The sequence below is a fragment of the Onychostruthus taczanowskii genome, unplaced genomic scaffold (genome assembly GCF_017590055.1).
Source record: "Onychostruthus taczanowskii isolate IOZ18803 unplaced genomic scaffold, ASM1759005v1 scaffold13, whole genome shotgun sequence".
Classification (NCBI taxonomy): domain Eukaryota; kingdom Metazoa; phylum Chordata; class Aves; order Passeriformes; family Passeridae; genus Onychostruthus; species Onychostruthus taczanowskii.
Window position 1 is genome coordinate 10,818,106 of NW_024498462.1, and position 21,874 is coordinate 10,839,979.

Below are 21,874 nucleotides of genomic sequence, written 5' to 3' on the forward strand. Positions count from 1 at the left end.
AAATGGATTTGTTACTTGTTTTCACTCTGAATAGTGGTTATTTATTTAATTTTTGAATCTACCATACTTCTATTAGATTTAGAAGTATTTTGAGGATGGGAAGGTGTCCTAGGTAGTGGAAGATGGACAAGGCATGGGAACACCTGCTCCAGCTGCTGCATGTCCAGGAGTGACAGTGCCTCTCCTTCCCATAACCTTAGCAAGGATTTGGTGTCTCCATCAGGGATAACATTCTCCTTCTCCATGATGGCATCCCCAAGCACCTGAGCTCCCCACATCTTCCTGCCTCACTCACCCTCTGAACTCCCTTAGGTTCCCCAAAGGGGAATATTTTCCATACTGCAGCCCCAACCTGTGAGGAAAAGTCACACACTCAACACTTTCAATCCTGTGGTGTGCAGGGCATCAGATAACTCTGGCTGAAAGCCTCTTCTGGTGTGGGGGAAAGTGCCCTGGTTTTGGCTGGGGTAGAGCTAAACCACCTCAGTGGGGTTCAGCTGCCAGATGGGTTTAAACCAGGCAAAGTCAGTCAGGATGGGCCAGCCTAGAGAGCAACAGCTCAGAGCAGAGATCAGGGAAAACCTGCAGTTTTCTGAAGCCAAGATGATCCATTTGGGGTCCAAAAACCCATGTGTGATATCCAAACCCTTTAGTTCAGGCCTCCAAAACCTCAGTGTGCATCTCACGAGAAGAAAACAGGCATTCCAGTGAGGAGGAGACTATTCCAGCTGCCTTCCCAGCTGGCTGGTGCTGGATCTGACCCAGGACGTGGGCTGCAGGGGCTGCTTTGCCTCACACAATCAGAGGCACAACAAGCCTGGCTCAGGTTCCTGTAATTCACCCCATTTCCTGTGACCAAAAAACATGTTTGTTATTTTGACAAGAGGAAATATAATTTCATGATGTTGCTCCTGGATTATCTCTTGTTCTTGTCCTGCTGCTCAGACTCATGAATAGAAAAATACTTTTCTTCCTTCTTGGGCAGATGCAAAAAATGTGTTTTAACAGACATGCCACAGAAAGGCAGAATTTAACCAAATCAAGAGGTTTGGTACAGCTCCACAGGGGTGTGAAAGATGGATCTGAAGGGCTCCTGGGGCTGGAGATCTCACCCTGAAGGGAGCTGCTCAGGATGGAGATGTGGTGAGGTCTCCAAGCCACCTGCACTGGCCTGTCCCCAAGGCACAGCCCTGGGCAAACACATTTGTTTTCCTCTAGAACATGAGCCGTTCACCTTTTAGCAAAAGCAGATGTGTTCCTCTGCAGTGCCACCCCATCCTAAGCAGAAGATGTCTGGTACCTCCTCTCCTTGAAAGGATCCTCCTGTGCATGAGAACAAACATACATGGAAAAAACTCCTGAGGGATTCAAAGCCTTTCTGCAGCTTCAGATTCTGAACTGCAGAATCTTGCAGTACCTCTTGTTTCCCTTAAATGAAATTACCAGCTCTCTGCCCAGAGAAAAAACAAAATATGCTGGAAATGCAGGATAACAACCCCACAGTTCAAAAACATGAAACCACTTCATGGCACTTAAAAGATTTTGGGGATGACTGGTACATTTTAACCAAAATGCTGGGTTTGTGGATTGGACAAAGGCTTAGCTCAGAAAAGTAAGGGAGGCACTGACAATTATTTGTTGTAAAATGAATCAGAGCTTCCCAAAATGCTGTCCTGCAGAGAACTCTGTCTGACAGAGAGAGGGACAATGAGCTGGGGGCTCACCCAGCCCCGCTCCAAGGGTGAAGCTGCTTTGTGTGAACAAACCTCCTCCTCCCCCTGCTTTTCATACATCCTTCAGGTGCATCCTGTCAGATATTCTCAATGCTGGGTGCTTGAGAGATGCTGATCATCTGCGTTTGGCCCCCTGCCCACAGGATACCAGGCTGCAGGAGAAGAGACCTTTATCTGGAGGCCTTAGATAAAGTCTCACAGTTATTTAAAAAGTTATTTTAAAAGTTCCTTTGTGTCTTCTGCCTTTGAAAGCAGAACGTTGCCAAGTGTGAAAGGCACTTTGGGGATGAGCCAGAGAAACAGAAATGCTAAACAAAGACATGCTCAAGTTGAAAGAAGAATGGAGAGGTTGATCCGTGTGTGTGGAAGGATGAGGACTGAGGTTTGTCAATCCCTCAGCTTTTCATGGCCAGGAATGTTGTGATCCTCTGGAAAAGTTCTCCAAAAAGCCAAGAAGCAGAGGAAGGGCTCAGCTTGGTTACAAAGCCCTTGCTTGGGTCTAACATCCACTGATCTCTCCATCCCCAGCAGCACAGCTGGAAACAAACACCTAAAAATAGGGCTCAGGGATGGCTGGATACGCTGCTGCAGACACAGAAATAGGATGTCCCAGGCAGGATATCCTGATAAAACACCCCTTCACTTTGGGATTAACCTCTGCCCTCTGGAGAGGGACAGGGCACAGTGCCAGCCTCCCTTCTGTGCTCTCTGAAGGCTCCACAAACACATGAGCGCTGCTCCTTCTTCCCAGGATCGGCACCAGCTGCTGGAAGAGATGCACAGGAAGAAAACTGGGAATGACAAAGAGCTCTTGCATCTTCCAAATCCTCTGAGATGAGAACCATGGGGATTTAGAGTGCCCTGAGAAGCTGGAGCTGCCCCATCCCTGGCAGTGTCCAAGGCTGGACAGGGCTTGGAACAGCCTGGTATAGTGGGAGGTGTCCCTGCCCATGGCAGGGGGGTTGGAATCAGAAGGTTTTTAAGGTCCCCAATCCAAATCACTCTCAGATTCTGTGATTTCTGGGCACAAGGAGACCTGGCAGCTGGGTGAGTGGGTGGCAGAGCTCTGTTGCACTCCTGATCCCAGCCCCTGAGCTGCTAACAAATTTATAAGATCTTCCTCCTTTCATTTCTGTTCCTGTTAATTTTGTGAGGTCACAGAACCATTTAAAAAATATAGGGTAAGAATATTTCTATTTTTATGTTACCTCCAGGAAGGGAAAGTTGCCAACAGCCAAATTATCTGTACAAGCCCTGGGCCATGAGCTGTGACCCTGGATATCAGGGAAAACTGCTCAGCTGGAAAAGAGGCAGCTCAGAAGTCACACCATGAAGTTATACCACTTCTTCGGCCATGCAGAAAGGAGATCATGCTCAGCAGGCAGAAAAACAGCTAAAAACTCTACATGTGCATACATATATATATAGGAAGGGAATTAAAGGAATTAAAGAAAAAGATTGGGAATTATGCACATTATGGGGCGTTTAAACAACGGTATTTTGGGGAAATCTCCACCTTAAACCATCACATTATGTCAGGAATAAAGTCCAGACCCTCCAGCTTTAGCCTGCAGCCTTGATAGTCTGAGGCTAACCAAGCTTCCAAGAAAATGAGGGAAAATTACTCCCTTCCAGTAACTTACACTGGCAGAGTACTCGGTTTTCCTTCAGCGAGCACTTATTGGGAGGTTGCTTCTGTATTTTACAGCTTTTCCCGGGCAAAGTGACCGTGGAGAGGAGCAGGAGCAGCCGGAGGGAAGGGCACCATCCCCTCCCACAGCCCCCGTGCCCAGCGGGGACAGAAATCCGAGGTCTCCATCCAGTCCTTTCCAGAGGCTTTAACGTCATTAATTGCACACGTTTGGTGTAGAGAAGAGAAGGAAAATACAGGATTTCCTGTTCTGCAGCCACCGGACCGGGCTGCAGATGCTGGCAGGATTCCAGAGCTCCGAAACCATGTGGAAGTTAAACGAGGAGGCGCTGGGATTGCTGAGAAAATCAGTGGGAAATAAAAGCAGGACGCCGGCTGCTCCTGCTCCCTAGCGCGGCTATGACTCCCCCGGAGCATGGCAAGCACAGCAAGGTGAGTGGCATTTCTGCTCTTTTCTTCGGGACACTGAGACTGGCGCAGTTTTAGCAACTTTATCAGGTTTTTGTAGCTCTTCGAGAGATGGTATCGGGCAGGAGCTGGCGCAACATCCTCAGCCGCTTCTGCTGTGCCCACAAATTGGTCTCCGAGGGTTAGTGAGGGGAGTCGGTGCTTGGGGCAGGCTGTGGTGTGGGGGACGACATGGGGAGAGGCTGTTTTAGCCAAAAAACCACAATTTTGTCCTTACTGACAGAGGCTGCCATCAGCGACCAGCTCTATTTACGCATTTCCTATTAGTGCCTAGATTAAACAAACAAAATTGTTGCTTACAACCCCAGAGCCAGAAAACTCCACTACTTAAACCAAGACCTCATTTTAAGCCATAAGTAGATTTTTTTTAAAATTTATTTTTTATTTGTTTTTAAATTTTTTTCCCCCAAGTCTGCTTTTCCCTCCAGCATCCCAGCGCTGAAGGGAGGCAGCTCTGCCCCCATCCCCTTGCTCGGAGGGCTCTCCCCCGCCATGCCTGGAGTTCAGTTTAGCCTGGCTTGTCCGAGCAGCCCATGGAAAAGATGAGGGCGACTTTGCCAATGGATCGGGGGCAGCAAATGCAGGAACACCCCGGTGGTGTGGGGCTGGGTGGGGCCCGGGCGGATGATTCACAGGAGCCGGGCGGTTTCCAGCACTGACAGCCACAATCGCCTCCAGGAGCACTCCAAAAATCTGCCCCGGGTGCTCTAAGAGCTGCCTTGGCCTCCTAATTAATTGCAGTTATTTGATGTTTAATGAATGGCGGGGCTGCATCCACAGTCGGTGCTCTGACTCCTCGGGCGCTGATCTTGGGCTCCCTTGTGGAATTTCAGCTGATTAAAACTCAGCTTTGCCAAAAAAAACCCACTCCCTGCTCCTGCCTGTGTTTAAATCCATGTGTGGATGAAATGGGAAAATAACCAAAGAACGGCAGGAATATTTTATAGAAGATTTATGAAGGCACTGAACCAAACTCCAGACAGAGCCCACAGGAGCATCTCTGTCCTGACACCCCCAGCAAGGCAGAGGGAGGCTGGAGGGACATGGGGCGAAGGGAAAACTGGAAAACAATAAAAAACGTACAACTCCACCTTCCCAGGAATTGTTGTAGTGAATAAGCCTGGCCTGACCCCCGCCCAGGGTGGGGATCTCTGCTGCTTTCCTGCCAGTGCCCTCCAAAGCTGTGTGGTACCAGGAGTGCCAGCCAGCCCTCCCAGCAGGAACAGGCATCCTGTGCTCCCAGGGAAAGTAAAACACGTGGAGAAAACCAGCAGGGAGGCTCCCCATGGAAGAGGTGCAGGATTTGGGCTGAGCTGTGTGGCAGGGACACCGGGGGCTCTGCCACCCCTTCCGTGAGCCCACACCAAGTGCCACCTCTGTCACTGGACAGCTGTGCCAGGAGCTGGGAACAGCTGCATCCCCCACACTCCCTGGCAGTTTTCCCTCTCTGTTTTCTGCAGGGATGTGAAGACAAGTCCTGCCACCCCTTTCCCTGGGTTAATAGCCTGAGTGCAAAGGGCACAAGTCCCTGCTGGATTTTTTGGGCAGGTGAGGAGCACAGGGATCCTGCAGGGACCAAGGAGCTGTTTCCCAGTATTCCTCAGCACAGATGTCCACTCTCCCCTGCCTTTCCCAACTCAGTGGAGCAATCATGAACCTCTGGCACGGTCGGCAGCTGAGAGGTGCCCTCACTCAGCAGCCCCAGTTCCACTGGAAAAACAAGGAAAAGCAGGAAGGCAGATCGGGAAAGGCTCAGTTTGGAAAGCAGGGTGGGAGCACTGACCCTGCTGACATCAGAGGTGAGGGTGGGGGGCAGCCAGCCGAGAGGCTAGGGCTGTATTTTAGATGCTTATCTGTACATTAAAAAAAAAAAAATCTAAAATTATGATTTCCTGCTGATCCTGAAAACATGGTAACTCCATCAAAGAGCTGCCCAGGTGTGGAGGCACAGGATGGAGGAGACTTCATCCTGTACCTTGAAGGTACACTCCCGGAAACCCATCCCTGTGACAAACACAAGGCTCTGGGAAACAGCACTGTGGCTGCTTCTTAATTAATTACTGCTGATGAGGGGCTGGGTGACAGTGACAGGAGGTGCTGAGGGCTCTGCCAGCCCCAGCTCCAGGCAGGGAAGGGCAGGGCAGGCTGCCCACCTCTCACAGGCTCCATTTCCAAGGGGAAAATGCCACTGTTTGTTACAGACGATGCTGCAGCCCCTGGGTTTGTATCTTGCTGCTGCCAAATCCCCTCTTCCCAACAGAACAGATTCTTTCCCATGGGATCTGCTCATGAATGGCAAAATCCATCACTTCTCCAGAGAGCAGCAGGAGCACCTGAACTCCCCATGACCCTCCAATAAATCCCCTCAGCACCGGGTGAGCTGGGACAGGTAAATGGAGGAGAAGAATTTCTACTTTAACTAGAAAGGAGTTGTATTTATCTCCCTGCATGTCCTGAGCAGTTGCTGAAGGATAACTCCTGCTGCTGAGGGATAATTCCTGCTGCTCCAGCACGATGCCTGCACAATGTGCCAGGAGTGCTGGAATTGAGTTAGCAGGACCAGCAGAGCAACTGGCGTGTGTTCGGCCAGTTATTAACTTATAAATCGAGCTCTAACTCTGGAGCCAGAGCTGATGGATCTGTCTGCAGCTCTCCCCTGGCCTCAGCTGCTTGGGGATGTTAATTATTGCCTTTGCTGCCGATTCACATCAAATCCCTGCATGGATCTGCAAAGACAGTGCCTAAATCCATTTCAAATCCCTATTTATTTACAGTCCAGCTGAAATTGCCTGTAGATGTAGAGCACCAATTTGACAGAGTGTGATGGGAAACTTGATAAAATGGTGGTTCTGGAAAACCTGGGGAGCTGCAGAAGCTCTCTGGCAATCAAGAGACGGATGTTACAGAGCTGAGGGTATTCACTGTAATTGGGGCATCTCACGAGATCCCACAGAGCACCTCTGCAGGGAGAGGGTGGAGGATGCCTGGGAGGGGGATCACCCTTCCCCACACACACACCTGCACACAACTGACTCTTCTGTCCTAAAGCACGCTTACTCCATGGAGAGATTTTGGTTTTACAGCATCTTTTTACCCACTCCAGGACTCCTCCCCCTGCCGTGACCGCCCCATGAGTGAGGAGACCCAGCCAGGATGGAGAGCAACGTGTCCTCTGGGAACTGTTCTGACCCCCAGATGTCCTTCCAGTCCACCCTCTATGCCACCACCTACACCCTCATCTTCATCCCGGGGCTCCTGGCCAACAGCGCTGCCCTGTGGGTCCTGTGCCGCTTCCTCAGCAGGAAGAGCAAAGCCGTCATCTTCATGATCAACCTGGCCGTGGCCGACCTGGCCCACGTCCTCTCACTGCCCCTGCGCACCTACTACTACATCAACCACACCTGGCCCTTCGGGAGCTTCCTGTGCCAGGTGTGCTTCTACCTGAAGTACCTCAACATGTACGCCAGCATCTGCTTCCTCAGCTGCATCAGCATCCAGCGGTACCTGTTCCTGCTGCACCCCTTCCGAGCCAAGGGCTGGAAGCGCCGCTACGACGTGGCCATCAGCGCCCTGGTGTGGCTCTTGGTGGGGGCTGCCTGCCTGCCCCTCATCATCGTCAGGAGCCCAGCCCTGTCCAGCTCCATCAACAGCTGCTTCTCGGACCTGGGCGTGAAGCAGCTCAGCCCCGGGGCCGCCATCACGCTGGTGACGGTGGCCGAGCTCTTTGGCTTCGTCATCCCCTTCGGCACCATCGCCTGGTGCACGTGGAGGATGTGGCATTCCCTGCGGGAGGGCCCCACGGCACTGCAGGACGCCGGCGAGAAGCGGAAGGCCCTGAGGATGGTCCTCATGTGCGCCGCCGTCTTCTTCATCTGCTTCACCCCCTACCACATCAACTTCCCCTTCTTCATGATGGTGATCGAGAACGTCATCCGGGACTGTGCCGTGCACCGGAGCACGCTGCGCTTCCACCCCATCTCCCTGTGCCTGGCCAGCCTCAACTGCTGCCTGGACCCCGTCCTCTACTACTTCATGACCTCCGAGTTCCAGGCGCAGCTGCTGCGCCACGGCTGCGTGGCCCTGAGAGCGCGGCTCCCGCCCCACCGCAGCAGCGCCGCCGGCGCCGACACTGCCCACGACATCCGCGTCAGGAAGAGGAATCTCCCCCGCCTCAAGTTCTGGTCCCTTCCCAAGTTCTTTGGCCAAATAAACAGCATGGACCTTCCCGCTGTGCCGCCCGATGAGCTGCTGCTGGAGTCCATCTCGTGAGAGCCCTGTCCATGCAGGGGCTGCTCAGAGCTGCAGTGAGGACTGCTCTGCTCTCCAAATCCATCTGGAATTGTCCCTGTGTGCTGCAGATGGCAGGGCCTGATCCATGAGGACGCTGTGGTGCCAAAAGATTTGCTGGTTGTGCTGTTGCTGCTGGGGACTGTTGTCTTCCATCCCCTCAAAAGCCATTGTTGATGCCGAAGTTTCCCCTGTGCTGAGCTGCAGTGGGTTCAGGCGCCTCATTTCAGGTGTTTCCGTGCTTCTGCAGATTTGCCATTTTTGGGAGCCCTTCTGAAGCTGTGAGTGAGAGGCCCAGCCTTGGCACAGCTCGGGGATTTCAGCCCTGATCCTGAGTAGCTACAGCCACCATCACCTGGAGCATCCACCATGCTCACACAGGGCTGTGGATCAGGACAGTTCATTATCTCCACCTAGACCGAACCTTTTCCACTACAAAAATCCATCACCTGGGTCCAATCCAGCCTAATCTGGACTGCAAGACTGTAACCAAGCAAAGAGTATTAACCTGTATCACATCAGTGTCGTAAGGGGGGCTCAACAAACTGGTCTCAGCTCACACTGCTGGAAAAGGCACCCAGAGCTGAGCAGAAGGATCCACCTGGCTCCTGGGACCTGCAGCTGCTTGGCTGATTATGGGGGATCAATATTTGGAAGACAAATTACGATAGATATGCCACAAGCAAAGAGGGAGATGTGACATCTCCCAGGGCACATTAACTCACAGAGCTCTGGTGTGAGCTGCAAAAACAGGGACTTGTCATTGGTGTCACTTGTGTTGTCCTTGGGAGTCTTGTGATATTTGTCATGTTGCTGACGTGTGTGGTTGCACATGAAGATGTTATCCAAACTTTCAGTTTTGCTTTGAACACCAAAAAATCATCCCAGCCTTCACCGGGTACTGAGGAAATTTACAAAACTGACTCCAGTATACTCTGAAAGCTTCAAACTCTGAGGAAATAAAATGTGTATTTGAGCTTTAGGAGTATTATTTTAAGTGCTTGGAAATATTCTCATTATGCTCCACATCTGCTCTCAGAGCAGTGACACAATTTGGGGGAGACACCCAAGTCTGGGGCTCAGAGAAGCCTTGAAGAGTGGCCAGTGCAGGGGTTCTGAGTCTCCTCCTCCCAAAAAACCTCAGGGAACTTTTTAAGTAAATGTAGGCAGAGCAGGATTGATAGAAAACAGCTTTTCCCATGATTGGATGCACATTTCCACCCCATGCAGCGTTTCTGGGAAGCACGGAATGGGTGCTGAGGCTGGATGGGGGAGACCAGATGGGAGATCCAGACAAACTGGAGGAATTTGCTTTGGTACTTAAAGTGTGCCAGAGACAGGCAGAAAACTCCGGGAGCAGGCAGAAAAGCCACTGCCCTGGGGCTCATTCTGTCCCAAATCTCCTCCTCCTCTCACAAAAAATATAAATAACAAAAGGCCATGTTTTCCTTGTTTGCTTGGGGTGGGGAGGAGAGCTTTCAGGGCTGGAAAAATGCTGTTTCAGATGGCCCAAACCCAACAGAGTGCGGAGGCAAAACAGGAAACCCAAGAAAACCTCACCGATGCCAGGACTGGCTGAGGGCAGCTCCCACAGACAGGACAAGCCACACCGGCAGGATCTTCACCAGGACTGTGGCTTTTCCCGGGTGTTTTGGGAATGGCACAACCCTGAGGAGCTGGGCTGGACATCTAGGTGGCCCTGAATGACCACGGACAGGTCATTTATAAGCCCCCCTCGAGCAACAGCAAATCCTGGACTGTGGCTCTAACTTTACTGGCAGCACCAGCTCCAGGTTTCCCAGGAGTTCCAGTTCCCACTGGGACTTGGCCAGTTTGTTTTCAGATTGCTTTTCTGACATTTCTGCAACACAGCTTGCCCCTTCCAAACAGAGAACAGGAAAGAGCAAACCCAAAAGTCTCACTAATGTCCCATGGAGACTCAACAGCAAACCCTCCCTCAGGCTGTGCCTGCCTCAGGCACGGGAAATACAGAAAAATCCCTCGCAGGGTGGAACACCCCAGGTAGAAAGGATTTTGCTGTATTTTCTGTAAATCAGTCCCTGAAGAACCATCCTTTTCCAGCACAAACTGGTGCTTCCTGCTCTTCCAATGCCTGCCAGGCTTCTGCTTTATCAGTTTTAGGATTATCATGGAATGGTTTGGGTTGGGAGGGACCTTAAAGCTCATCCCACCTGTGCCATGGGCAGGGACACCTCCCACTAGTCCAGGTTGTTCCAAGCCTGGTCCAGCGTGGGCTTGGACACTTGCAGGGATCCAGGGGCAGTCACAGCTGCTCTGAGCAACCTGTGCCAGGGGCTCCCCACCCTCACAGGGAAGAATTTCTTCTCAAAATCCCATCAAAACCTACACTTACATATCCCTAAAATTATGCAGTACTTGGGAGTATCCAAGCTGTCCCTTGCACAGCACTTTTTAGGGCCCCAAAGGGAGGGAGGGGAGCTGCTTTTCTCCTTGCTAAAAATACCTTTATCCTCCCTCCATGACCACATGCTCCCAGTCCAGCCCCAAAGTGACTTTGCCTCTGGAAAACCACTCAGCCTCTGTGGAGCCCTCACAGTCGAGCCTCTCCTGACTTTTGGCACCACTGCTGGCAAAGGGCAGCTTCTCCACCCACCCACCTCGTGCTGGAGATGGGAAGTGCTGTCCCTGGCAAGGGGACAAACACCAACAGCTCCAACCCTGAGCACAGCTCCCACACACTCCAAGAGAATTTTGCTGCTTCAAACCCAGGCGGGCCAGGGAGGGGTTCTCCAAGCCAGGGAGCTGTTTTACAGACAGCCATGATTTCATCAGACCCCAGTCCAATTTTCTGGTTCGTGTGCTCAGCCAGCAACACCCCGCCAAGCCCAAGTTTGGGGTGTGGTGGGACAGCACCGTGTGACAGCCCCAGGTGTGTCCATCACCCCTCCCATGCTCTGGGGTCCTGTTCAGGGCACGGGGAAGAGGATTTGGGAATTCTGCGTGGATGCCATGGCAGCGCTCAGCACTGGGAGGGCGCTCAGCATTCCAAGAAGCAGCCAAAGCCTCATCCCGGCACAGCCAGCACATCGTCCCCGGCAGACGCTGCCACGCCACCGCCCGGCCCTGCTCCTTTTGCAGGGATTTTTTGTTTTTTAAAGAGAATTCCCTGCTGCAGGCACACAGGACAGGGAAAACCAGCAGTTTTAACTCTCGGCCTGGTGTCAGCAGCACGGCTGCATCCCTGGCTCCATGTGAGCCCTGCTGATGCCGGGAGATGCATCCGTGGAGCTGTGCCTGCTCCCCCTTTCCAGACACATTCCTTTCCCCTGGGACAGCCCCAGCCGTGTGGAGAGCAGACAGGCAACCCCTTCCCAGGAATTATTTCTGTTAAAGACAGGCAGTGCACATCAGAAAGACCTCAGCTCGTTCTCTCTGAGGAGCTCCTCCAGGGTCATGAAGCACAAGCTTAGATAAACTGAGAACTTCCAATTCTTGTAAGATACAAATGCAAGTAAAGAAAAAAATATATTATCAATACAAGAGAAAAATACAATTTAAAAATTTTACTTTATGCTGCAAAATAATTGCTTTGTGATTTGATGCCCAGCTCCAAGACCTCCTGATTTTTGTTGGCCTCACTGCAGCAGGATTGGAAGGTCCAGCCAGGGTTTTCCCTGGGACAGCAGAACTCAGAGACTGGAACTTGCCTGCTGGTAAAGGCACCCTCAATTCCCACCCCATAGCCCAGGAGCACTCCTGGAGTGATGGGAAATGGGATGGATGCCAGTGGCAAAGCACACAGAGCATGGCACCAGCAAAACAGGATTTGGGGGTGCCCTGCAAAGTGGTTTTGAAACAAAACCTGCCTCAGTACCCTACATCCACTGCCTGCCCCGAGCTCAGGCTCTGCCTTCCCCTAAGCAGGCTGACTGCTGTGGAAATGGCAGTGAAGCAGAGAATCCATCACCTGCTGCAGTGGGAAAAGCAAAGGAGCCCATCCCCTGAGGTGCTGCTCAGCCACAAGGGATTGGTGATTCCTGGGACTGGCCTCAATTTTGTTGTCTATTAAAGTCACCTCCAAACCATCCCCCTCAGCCCTCGGGGGAGGCAGGAATGCCAGAGTCACACAGGGAAATGCTGGTGGAGAGCCTGGGGACCCCTGGGTGTCACATCACAGTTTTGGGGAGAGGGAGAGGAAATTAATGAGAGCATGGCAGAGGCAGCTGGTGGGAGGTGCTGGGAAGGTTTCACATCCCAGATCCTGCTGGAATTAGGGAAACACCCCAGGACTGACATGAGCTGAGGCAGCATCCTCCTCTGAGGGCTCAGTGAGACCCCAGCACCACAGAACCCCCTTCAGCACTAAACCCCAACCCCACTGCTGCCAGCCCAAAAACATCCAAAGTCCAAAACCCAGCCCTGTGCCGCAGGCACAACTCTGCAGAGAAGATCCCACAGTGCTGAAAGCTCTGGCTCCCACGTTAATTAAAGCCCATCAAGTCATCAGCAGCTTCAGAATAAAGCTGGAGACTCTAACCAGCAGGAACATCAGCTGCTGGAACAGGCACACAGCTGCATTTTTGGGAGATGTGGTCCACATCTCCCATAATTCACAACTTTGGTGCCAGAGCCTTGGAGAGGGGCTGGGCCACCACAGAGTGACAAACCCTGTGCCCTACGAGGCTGTAAGAGCCATTAATGTCCTGTAAACCACCATAAAAAGGAGTGTAGAGTGCTACAAACCCTAAATTGGCATTGTGATATGAGTAAATCAACGGTGTTTTAAAGGAGCAGGTGTAATTTTATATATATATATATATATATATATATATATATATATATATATATATATGCTGTTCTCCTGGGAAGATGCACAAGAAAAATGAATAAATGCAGATTAAAAAGTCAGAAATCTCTGCAGAACTTCTCTAGAAATGGTTAGCAAAGTCACTTTTTCAAATTAACCAACTGAATCATTGCTCCCTTAACAAGAATTCTTGTTGATGTTCCTTCAGCTGGAGTCCTCCGCTGGATGCGCAGGGAAGTGCTGCCTCTCAAGCTCAAAGCGCAGCCAGCTCTGCCCTCTGCCGATGGCCGGGGACCGCGGTGGCCCGGGGACGTGGCCGTAGGTGACACCACTTCGTGGCACGTTTGGAAAAGAAGAGCCCTTGGCTCTCACCCTGTTTGCTCCGTGGGAGCTGTGGGAATCCCCTGAACGAGATGATAATAACCGCGGAGAACTCGCTGCTTTTGGGGAGCCCAAGTGCGCCCACGATCAGCTTCGGGGGGACCCTAAATCCCCCCAAAATCCCTGGCAGCCGGGACTGCAGGTGCAAACACCCAGGTGAGAGGGAAGGAGCCTTTCCCAGAAAGCTGGGGAAGGAAGAGAACGGCTGAATCCTGGCATTGCCTCCGCCCCGCGCCTGTCCCGGAGGGGCTCTGCCAGCGGCTCCGTGTCCCCGGGAGCTGAGCTGGGGCTCCTGACCGCACCCCGGCAGCACGAACAGCTCCCAGAACACCCCGAGAGCACCAGCACCCTGACAAACACCCGTGAGAACCACGGAAGGAGCAGGGAAGGGGTGACCCCAGGCAGGAGCCGCGGCAGGGACACCCCAAAGCGGTGTCGCCGTGCCCGTGCCGCTCCCCGCCAGTTGCGCTTTTGCTTTGCGCGGCGAGGGAGGGACCGGCCGTGGGCACCGCTGCAGCCCCGCGGGGACACAGCGGGACAGCCTCCGCCACAGACAAGGTAGGGCCGGGAGTCCTCCGTCCCCGTCACCGTCGGGGCACGCCGGGGGGGCTCAGTCGGGCTTTTTTTGGTCGTTGTGCCGTAGATTTGGTGAGGATGCGCCTTGGGAGGGATGAGAGGGGATGGGACAGCTCAGGGACAGCCAGGGGGGGTCCTGGCTTCACCACAGACCTGGTGTGACTCCCAGAGTGAATAGGTAGAAGGGAGGAGATGCAAAGCCCAGCAATATTCTTTTATTGAAGAGAAAATACCTCATTTATTGAAGAGGTCCCATGTGTGCCCATGGGATGCTCTGAGCATCCGAGTGGAGAGCAGGGGGGGATGGCTGAAGCTAAAACACCCAGCCTTTTCAGAAGTTTCAAGCTGTGTTTTCTGCTATCATTGAGCGAGCAGCTGAATTTAAGGATTAACCCCAGCTCCAGCGATTCTCAGCCTCTGCAAACCCAGCAGCACCTGGGAAGGGACTGGTCTGAAAGGGGCCCTTGAGGCCACGCAGCCCCATCCCCCCACAGAGGGATCACTGACCCAGTTCCCACTGCTCCACACTTTCCTTGGGTTTGTCTCTCTCTGTTTGTCCCAAGTGGTCTGCTCCTCACAAGTGGTACCACACTGATTTTCCATGGGCCAATTTCCATTTACTGCAAGAACCAGGGAGGAAGAGGACGGGGTTATCACAGCACAGGAACACGGCTGTGCATCCCTGGGGGCCATGTGCTGATGGTTTGGGGGGATAATTCACAGCTTTGGTGCCAGAAACATCTCTCAGGGATATCAGAGAGTGCCAGGAAGGGAGAAGGAGGGTGGGGGATTAGGCTGACACACAGCACTGCTGCTCCTGGTTATTTTCCCTTCTTAACCAGGATAAATATTAACAAAGGAGGACAAGAGCTTTTGCAAAGGATTAAAAGGCAAAAGCGGAGTATTTCACATGGCATTAAACCAGAGCATTTATTTTTTTTCCCTTCATATTCTTGGAATTTAGCTAGCACAGCAAGGGGGAACATTGCTCTGACAGAGAAAGAGATAAATCCCAAATATCCACCAGGAAACTACTTCAAGGCAGAGAAGGCTCGTCTTCTGTCATTTTGTTAAAAAGAACAAAAAAAAAAAAAAAAAAAAAAAAACAACCCCATACAACATTCAGTTTCTGGTTTTAGCATTTCTATTTTCAGTTCATTCCTTGTAAATTCTGTTTCCTGCCAAGGCAGGCCAGCAGCATTTCAGGTGAGCCAGAGAACAAAGCGGGCACTGGGAGAAGCCCAGGCCACCCCTGGGCCAGCTTTCCCCTCCCCACAGGGCCCCTTTGGAGGGACAGAGACACGCTCACCCTGCCTTCACTCTCACAGGAAACTGAATTTCCATTTGATGTTTCCCCTGTGCATGTTCTGCTTTTATTTTATGTTGTGGAGGAGGAGAAGGAAAAACACAAGAGCGGTGCCAGGCAGAGCCCAGCCCAGCTCCCCCAGGAGGGTAAGTGAGCAGGGGACACCAGGGTGCTGCTGCTGTGCCCCTGCCACCCCCATCACAGGTTTTATGTGTTCTTAAAACACTTCCTCACCCAGAAGATGAGGGGACTGAGCACCCCCAGCTCACCTGGGCCAGCAGCAAGGGCAGGGCTTGGTGGAGGATCCATCCAGGCTGATCCATCCCCTGGCTCTGGGCAGGAGCAGGAGCAGGAGGATCCATCCAGGCTGATCCATCACCTGGCTCTGGGCAGGTGCAGGAGGATCCATGCAGGATGATCATCCCCTGGCTCTGGGCAGGAGCAGGAGGTGGAGGATCCATCCAGGCTGATCCATCACCTGGCTCTGGGCAGGAGCAGGAGGATCCATCCAGGCTGATCCATCACCTGGCTCTGGGCAGGTGCAGGAGGATCCATGCAGGATGATCATCCCCTGGCTCTGGGCAGGAGCAGGAGGTGGAGGATCCATCCAGGCTGATCCATCACCTGGCTCTGGGCAGGAGCAGGAGGATCCATCCAGGCTGATCCATCACCTGGCTCTGGGCAGGAGCCGGAGAATCCATGCAGGCTGATCATCCCCTGGCTCTGGGCAGGAGCAGGAGAATCCATGCAGGCTGATCCATCCCCTGGCTCTGGGCAGGAGCAGGAGGTGTTGGCAGATCCCAGCTCTGAGAGGGCTCCAGGCACAAGGCAGCAGCAGGGAGAGCACCCACAGACCCAGCCCAGCCAGGAGCTGCTCCCAAAGCCTCTTCCCACCCAACTGGGTTTAGGAGCTGCTGTGGGTTAAACCCCCAGGATTTCCTAAGGAGGATTGGACACTTCTAAGCAGCCTCAGGTGAGGAGCCTGAGCACTGCTGAGGGTGATGAGCTCTGCTGAGGCTCAGCTGTGGGGCAGAGCCCAGCTGTGAGCAGGGTAAGGGGCTGCTCCCTCAGCCCCACCCCTGCAGGGGTTCTCATGGAGCACATGGATACCCAGCTGTCCTCCAGCACATGGAAAATGCTTTATCCAGGGTGGACCCAGCTCTAACAAGCTGATTTTAGGCTGGCTGCAACTCTTACCTGCTACTCTGACTCATTAGGCACAAATCTTCATCCAGTGCCCCAGCGTGGCTGATTTGGGGGTACCCATGGAAAAATCAGGGGAAAAGCTGTTCAGGGAGACAAGGAGGCTGAGCCTGCGGAGAGTCTCTCACCCACCCCCTTGCAGTGAGGGGGAAGCAAGCACAGAGCATGCAAACCCAAATTTCCTCTTTCTGGAGATTTTTTTAGCATCCTGCTGGTTTTTTACACAGCACATAGGGCTGAACTCTGTGATGTTGCTGCTTGGGATTTCCAAAGCGCCGTGTCTCACATTGCTGAGTTTTCACACCCCCTCCCCAGCCCTGAGGGTGCCTCTGGGTGCCCTGGCTGAGCCCCCTCGCTGCTCCCCACCTTCAGCTCAGCCCTGGGGACCCCTCGTGTCACAGGGAGAGGCAGAAAGTCCTGCAAGTGCCTCCCTGCCTCAGGGCCAGGCTGGAGGGGCAGGGAATGGAGTTCCAGGAAAGTTGCTGTGTGATGGGGATGGGGAAGGGCAGGAGCTGAAGGGCAGCAGGAAAAATAAGATGTGCAGGTGTGGAAGGGCTGGGGGTGCACTTTGTCCTTCCCTCTGTGTGTCCCAAGGCCCAGAAATGGAGTTAAGGTGGATTTTCCCACCTGGGAATGCAGCCAGGGGAAAAGGAGATGGATTGAGTCTTCCTCAGTGGGTGACAAGAGCCTCTGCCAAGAGGAGAGGAGAAGCAAGCTAGTTTAAACTGATAAGAAAAATTGTTAAAATACAAATATTATTAATTATCACTTCTGGAGCATAACAAGATCATTTCACAAGCCATTTTACCCCACTGCTTGAGTTAGATGCTCCCTCTTTAAAAGGAAGGAAGGAAGATATGTCAGTCTCCTTGGTGAGAGAAAATACAAAAATAGACATTTCCTTTTATGGCAGATTTTCTGCTTCCACCCAAAACTACTTCAAAGTTTCAGTACCATCACACCAGCAAGTGTTGACCATTATTAAACAAGTGTTCACATTTTTTACCTAAGCACTGGAAAAAAAACCAGCAGGGACTGCAGCAAGTGTCATTTAACCTTTAACATTAAAATTTTTAAAAATTAAATTAAAAACATTAAAACATTTTAAATTAAGTAAACGTGCCTTTGATGTCTGGGTTGGCACCTACAAACTTCTCCCACTTAGACCTGCAGGATAATTCTTCATGTGGAAAGGCAGGCAAACCTGAGACAGTTTGGGCAGAGATATGATTTTCCTCTAGATTTATCAGATCTGGCTGAGGTTTTTTGTGTCTGACACATTCAGATAGCATCATGTGTTTGGCCTGTAATTTTAAATAAAATCCACCTCCAGCCTCCTTAGTACCAGCTCTGGTATTACCAACAGCCCCAGATGTGCACGACGGGTAAAGACAGGCTTAGAAGAAGCAGCTGTGAGGAAGTCAGATTGGATCAAATGCAGGTAGTTCTGCAAAGGATGGTTTGTGTCCTATTTTTAAAGGATGAACCTGGTTTTGACCCTGTTTTTAAAAGTTGGCCCTGGGTTGGTGAAGGCCACTGACCTGGGACTGACACCCCGTGGCACAGCAGCGGTGGCTGCACTGGGGGAAAGGTTTGTGTGCACATGGGTTACACCAGGAGCAGATTTCCTTCTGCACCTGCAGCTGGGGAGGGTGGGAATGTTCTGAGGGCTTTCCTGGGAAGCCAGGGGAGTGTTCTCCTCAGGAGTTTTTGGGAGGTGAGAATATCTCCAGGGAGGGAGGCAGGTCTGGCACTGAGGGTGTGCTGAGACGCAGGAAGAGCAACACCCCCAGGTTTGTAGCAGAACATGAACACAATTTCTATTTATTCCTTGGTGGTTCTGCACCTCCACTGGACAGGGCACGGTGCTTGCTGGGCAGCACAAGAGCTGACCAGCACCAAAGCCACACGGGTTTCTGCTGGAGAGATGCTCCAGCTTTTCCCATAACTCTTGCTCTGTTCCTCCCTGTCTCCCAGCAATGCTCCAACTACACCTTTCTGTCTTCCAGCCGCGGGGCCACGTCAGCTGTTGAGCCCTGTGCTGAGAGAAGAGGCTGAAATGCCACCCAAAAGGTGACAGACACACAGCTCGGGTGAGGAATTGCCCACTGGGCACACAGCGATGCTTTTCCCGGTGCGGATCCCTCCTGCCCACCCCTCCTGCAGGTGAGCCCAGCGAGCTCTGACCCATGGGCAGGACACGAGGGCAGGACTGGAATTAACTCCTCCCGTGCCAGAACTCCCCGTGATGAGCCGGTGACCGGAGCCTCCCGCACGGATTCCAGGGCTGGGCTGTTCCCTTTGGATGCCCCTGGCCGCAGGACAGGCGGGATGGACGTGTTATGATGCCGGGGCTGAGCACGGAGCCGGAGCACAACCATGAACAGCAGCTCCAACTGCAGTGAGACAGACCTCAAGCCCTACTACGCCGTCACCTACACGGTGATCCTGATCCCCGGGCTCATCGGGAACACCCTGGCCTTGTGGGTCTTCTATGGCTACATGAGAGAGACTAAAAGGGCCGTGATATTTATGATCAATTTAGCCATTGCTGACTTATCACAGGTGCTGTCCTTGCCCCTGAGGATTTTTTACTACCTGACGGGCACGTGGGAGTTCGGAGGAGGTCTCTGCATGCTCTGCTTCTACCTGAAGTACGTCAACATGTATGCCAGCATCTACTTCTTGGTGTGCATCAGCGTGAGGAGGTACCTGTTCCTCATGCACCCCTTCAAATTCAGTGACTGCAGGCGTGTCTGTGATGTCTACATCAGCATCGTGGGCTGGGTCGTGGTCTGTGTGGGCTGCCTGCCTTTCCCACTCCTCAGGATGCAGCACCAGGAGGATAAAAACGCCTGTTTTGTGGATCTTCCCATCAAGAAACTGGACCTCCCCACCTCCATCACGCTGATGACCATAGGGGAGTTGGTGGGGTTCGTGACCCCCCTGCTCATCATCCTGTACTGCTCCTGGAAGACAATCTTATCACTAAAGGAGAGGCACTCTGCTTCCCGGGACCTGGGCGAGAAGAAGAAGGCTTTAAAGATGATCCTCACCTGCGCCCTGGTGTTCCTGATTTGCTTTGCACCTTACCACATCAGCTTCCCGCTGGATTTCTTTGTGAAAACCGGGCAGATCTGGGAGGGCTGCGTGCAGATCTCAGTGTTCCACGCCGTGGCTTTGTGCCTCGCCAGCCTCAACTCCTGCGTGGACCCCATCATCTACTACTTCACCACGGACGAGTTCAGGAGACGCCTCTCCAGGCAGGATCTGCAGGACAGCATCCAGCTCCAGCACCTCAGCTACGGCAGGAAGCACTCCAGGGATGTGCTTGGGGAGGACACCATGGAATGCTGATCCCCAAACAGCTGCCAGCACTTCCAATGTTCATTACATTTTGGCCTTTGCCACAATTTTTTCCCCTCAGGACACTGAGAACAACAACTGAAACTTCTGCTTTTGCTGAGGGTTGGAATAAACAAACAACCTCCCCCTCAAAAATACCCAAACCTGACCAAAAATGTGTTGGTTTAATACTTCATGTGCACATTTTCACTGAATAGAAATAGGAGCATTTCCATTCCTCAGCTGGGCAGCAGGAGGTCATGGACCCATGGGAGAGGTGACACCATGCTCCTCTGTCACCTGTGGCACCACCCAGCCACGTCCTGGCCAGCAAGAAACAGCAGAGAGTCTGGGGTCTTGCTGTGCAGAAAGAATTTGATCCTAAAAATCACTGGATGCCACAATATTCTCTGTTTCTGAAGCACAAGACAATTCTGATTCTCCAGAGAGTGCCCAGAGCCTGCTCCAGCCATGCTGAGCATGGAGTGAGGAGCAGAAGGTGGCCCCAAAGGACTTCCCATTTGAATAATTAATGAAGCCTCATTTGGGGGTGTAGCAAATGCCATCACCCCAAATCACACAGCCAGGGAAGCTTCCACACACTATTTTTTGCCATCAGTTCCCACTTTCTGGTGCAAAGACCAGGGTTAGAGCTGTGCCTTGCCTTTTGAACCTTGGGTTTGTGCTTGGAGGGTATTTATTCAAGCCAGGTGTCCATCAAGCCTTTCAGGTCCTCTTTTCACCAAAAATGCGGCAAATTATTTCCCTGTCACTGATAACTGACCCACAGCCATCACATCCACTCCCCATTAGCAGCAGCAGGATTCAGAGAATCCAAACCTTTCCAAAGTTTGCTGGAACTCCCTGGAAGCAAAGTCAAAGGTGCCACGAGAGATTTTTTAAGAAAGGCTCAAAGGTGGATGTTGTTTTATTAATATTTGCTTTAAATTCAAAGCACAGAGACTTCAGGCTTGACTTTGGTATTTCATTTGCACCTTCTTGTAAAATGTTATTTTTCTGTGAACATTGCAAATGTTACATTTTGAAGTGCAAAATACTGTGACAGTATCATTTTTCTATTTATGCAAACGTTGTTTTATAATTTATATAAGGGAAATACACATTGTAGGAAAATGATGTGAAGGCCAGAGAGTGTCAGAACACAAGAAGTTTGTTTTCTATTCAGAAGCTTTTTCATATAATAAAAGAAAACTCCACCACCTCTATCCTACAGGAATCTGAGCCAGTGCCTGATGGCTGAGCAAGCACTGATAATTCACGGAAACCACATTCACAGTGACAAAAAAATATTTATTTTTATATTTCCTGTTGTATATAATAAAATAATCATTTCTAAAAATGTTTTTTACATGTAATTCCTGGCTCCTTGTCCCCCCTGCATCACCAATACACATGAACATGTGGCAGCACATGGATTTGATGCCTCTTGAGCACCTGCAGAACATTTTAGATGCTTCCCTGAAATTATTTGACTCTTCTTGTTGCACTGGGGAGGAAAGTCAAGGGTCAGGTTTCCCAGGATAACAGGAATTCCTCCATCTGCAGGAACCCAGCTCATCCCTGTCCATTCTGGGCACCATGGGAGGGGACCAGGGTGGCCCTGTGCAACCCCCCCAGAGTCACTTTTAGCCCCTGAGGGGAAAAGGTTGTTACATAAAGTGGTGTCAGAAGTTAAGAAATTGTTCAGTGACAGAAACCTCAAGCAGCTGAAGTTTTCCACCCAGAAAATCCCGTGGGTGCAGCAGCACCTTCCCCCCTGCCACTTATTCAAATGAGTGTTAATTATCTCTTTTTACAGGAAGTCTGTGCAATGGTCGGGGTTGGTGACACCAGGTGAATTCAGGGGACATCTCCCTGCCCTCCCCCAGGGCACCTCTGCTCCTGGTGGCTTCTGCTGGGGCCACACTGAGGTCTCACAACCCCTGGGGATGCTGCCACCAACAACTGCAGAATGAAGATGCTCCTTAGATTAGCAGCAGGTGGATTTTCATGCCGTGGGTATTTTTGCCATGCCCTGTATTTTTACTGTCTCAGGATCCACAAGCTGGACTCAATGATCCTTAGGAGTCCCTTCCAACTCAGAATATTCTAAAATAATCTGGTCTGCAGCCCTG

The 21,874-nt window shown here is 51.8% G+C and overlaps 2 protein-coding genes across 4 annotated transcripts; both read left to right on the top strand.

Moving 5' to 3' along the window:
• The first annotated feature begins 3,681 nt into the window (after window positions 1-3,681).
• On the top strand, window positions 3,682-9,086 carry LOC121331777 (putative P2Y purinoceptor 10). 3 transcript variants are annotated; one of them, XM_041396513.1, is made up of 2 exons: window positions 3,682-3,816; window positions 6,956-9,086. In XM_041396513.1, exon 2 carries the CDS (start codon window positions 7,006-7,008, stop codon window positions 8,119-8,121), a length of 1,116 nt encoding a protein of 371 aa, XP_041252447.1. In that variant the 5' UTR covers window positions 3,682-3,816; window positions 6,956-7,005; the 3' UTR covers window positions 8,122-9,086. The 3 variants fall into 3 exon arrangements, with proteins under 3 accessions (XP_041252447.1, XP_041252448.1, XP_041252449.1); XM_041396514.1 differs by having other exon boundaries at window positions 3,704-3,816; window positions 6,936-9,086; XM_041396515.1 differs by lacking the exon at window positions 3,682-3,816 and adding an exon at window positions 6,136-6,241.
• Window positions 9,087-13,758: 4,672 nt separating this feature from the next.
• On the top strand, window positions 13,759-20,125 carry GPR174 (G protein-coupled receptor 174). Its single transcript, XM_041396581.1, has 2 exons — window positions 13,759-13,867; window positions 18,404-20,125. The coding sequence occupies exon 2, from the start codon at window positions 18,774-18,776 to the stop codon at window positions 19,749-19,751; it is 978 nt and encodes a 325-aa protein (XP_041252515.1). The 5' UTR covers window positions 13,759-13,867; window positions 18,404-18,773; the 3' UTR covers window positions 19,752-20,125.
• The last annotated feature ends 1,749 nt before the right edge of the window (window positions 20,126-21,874 follow it).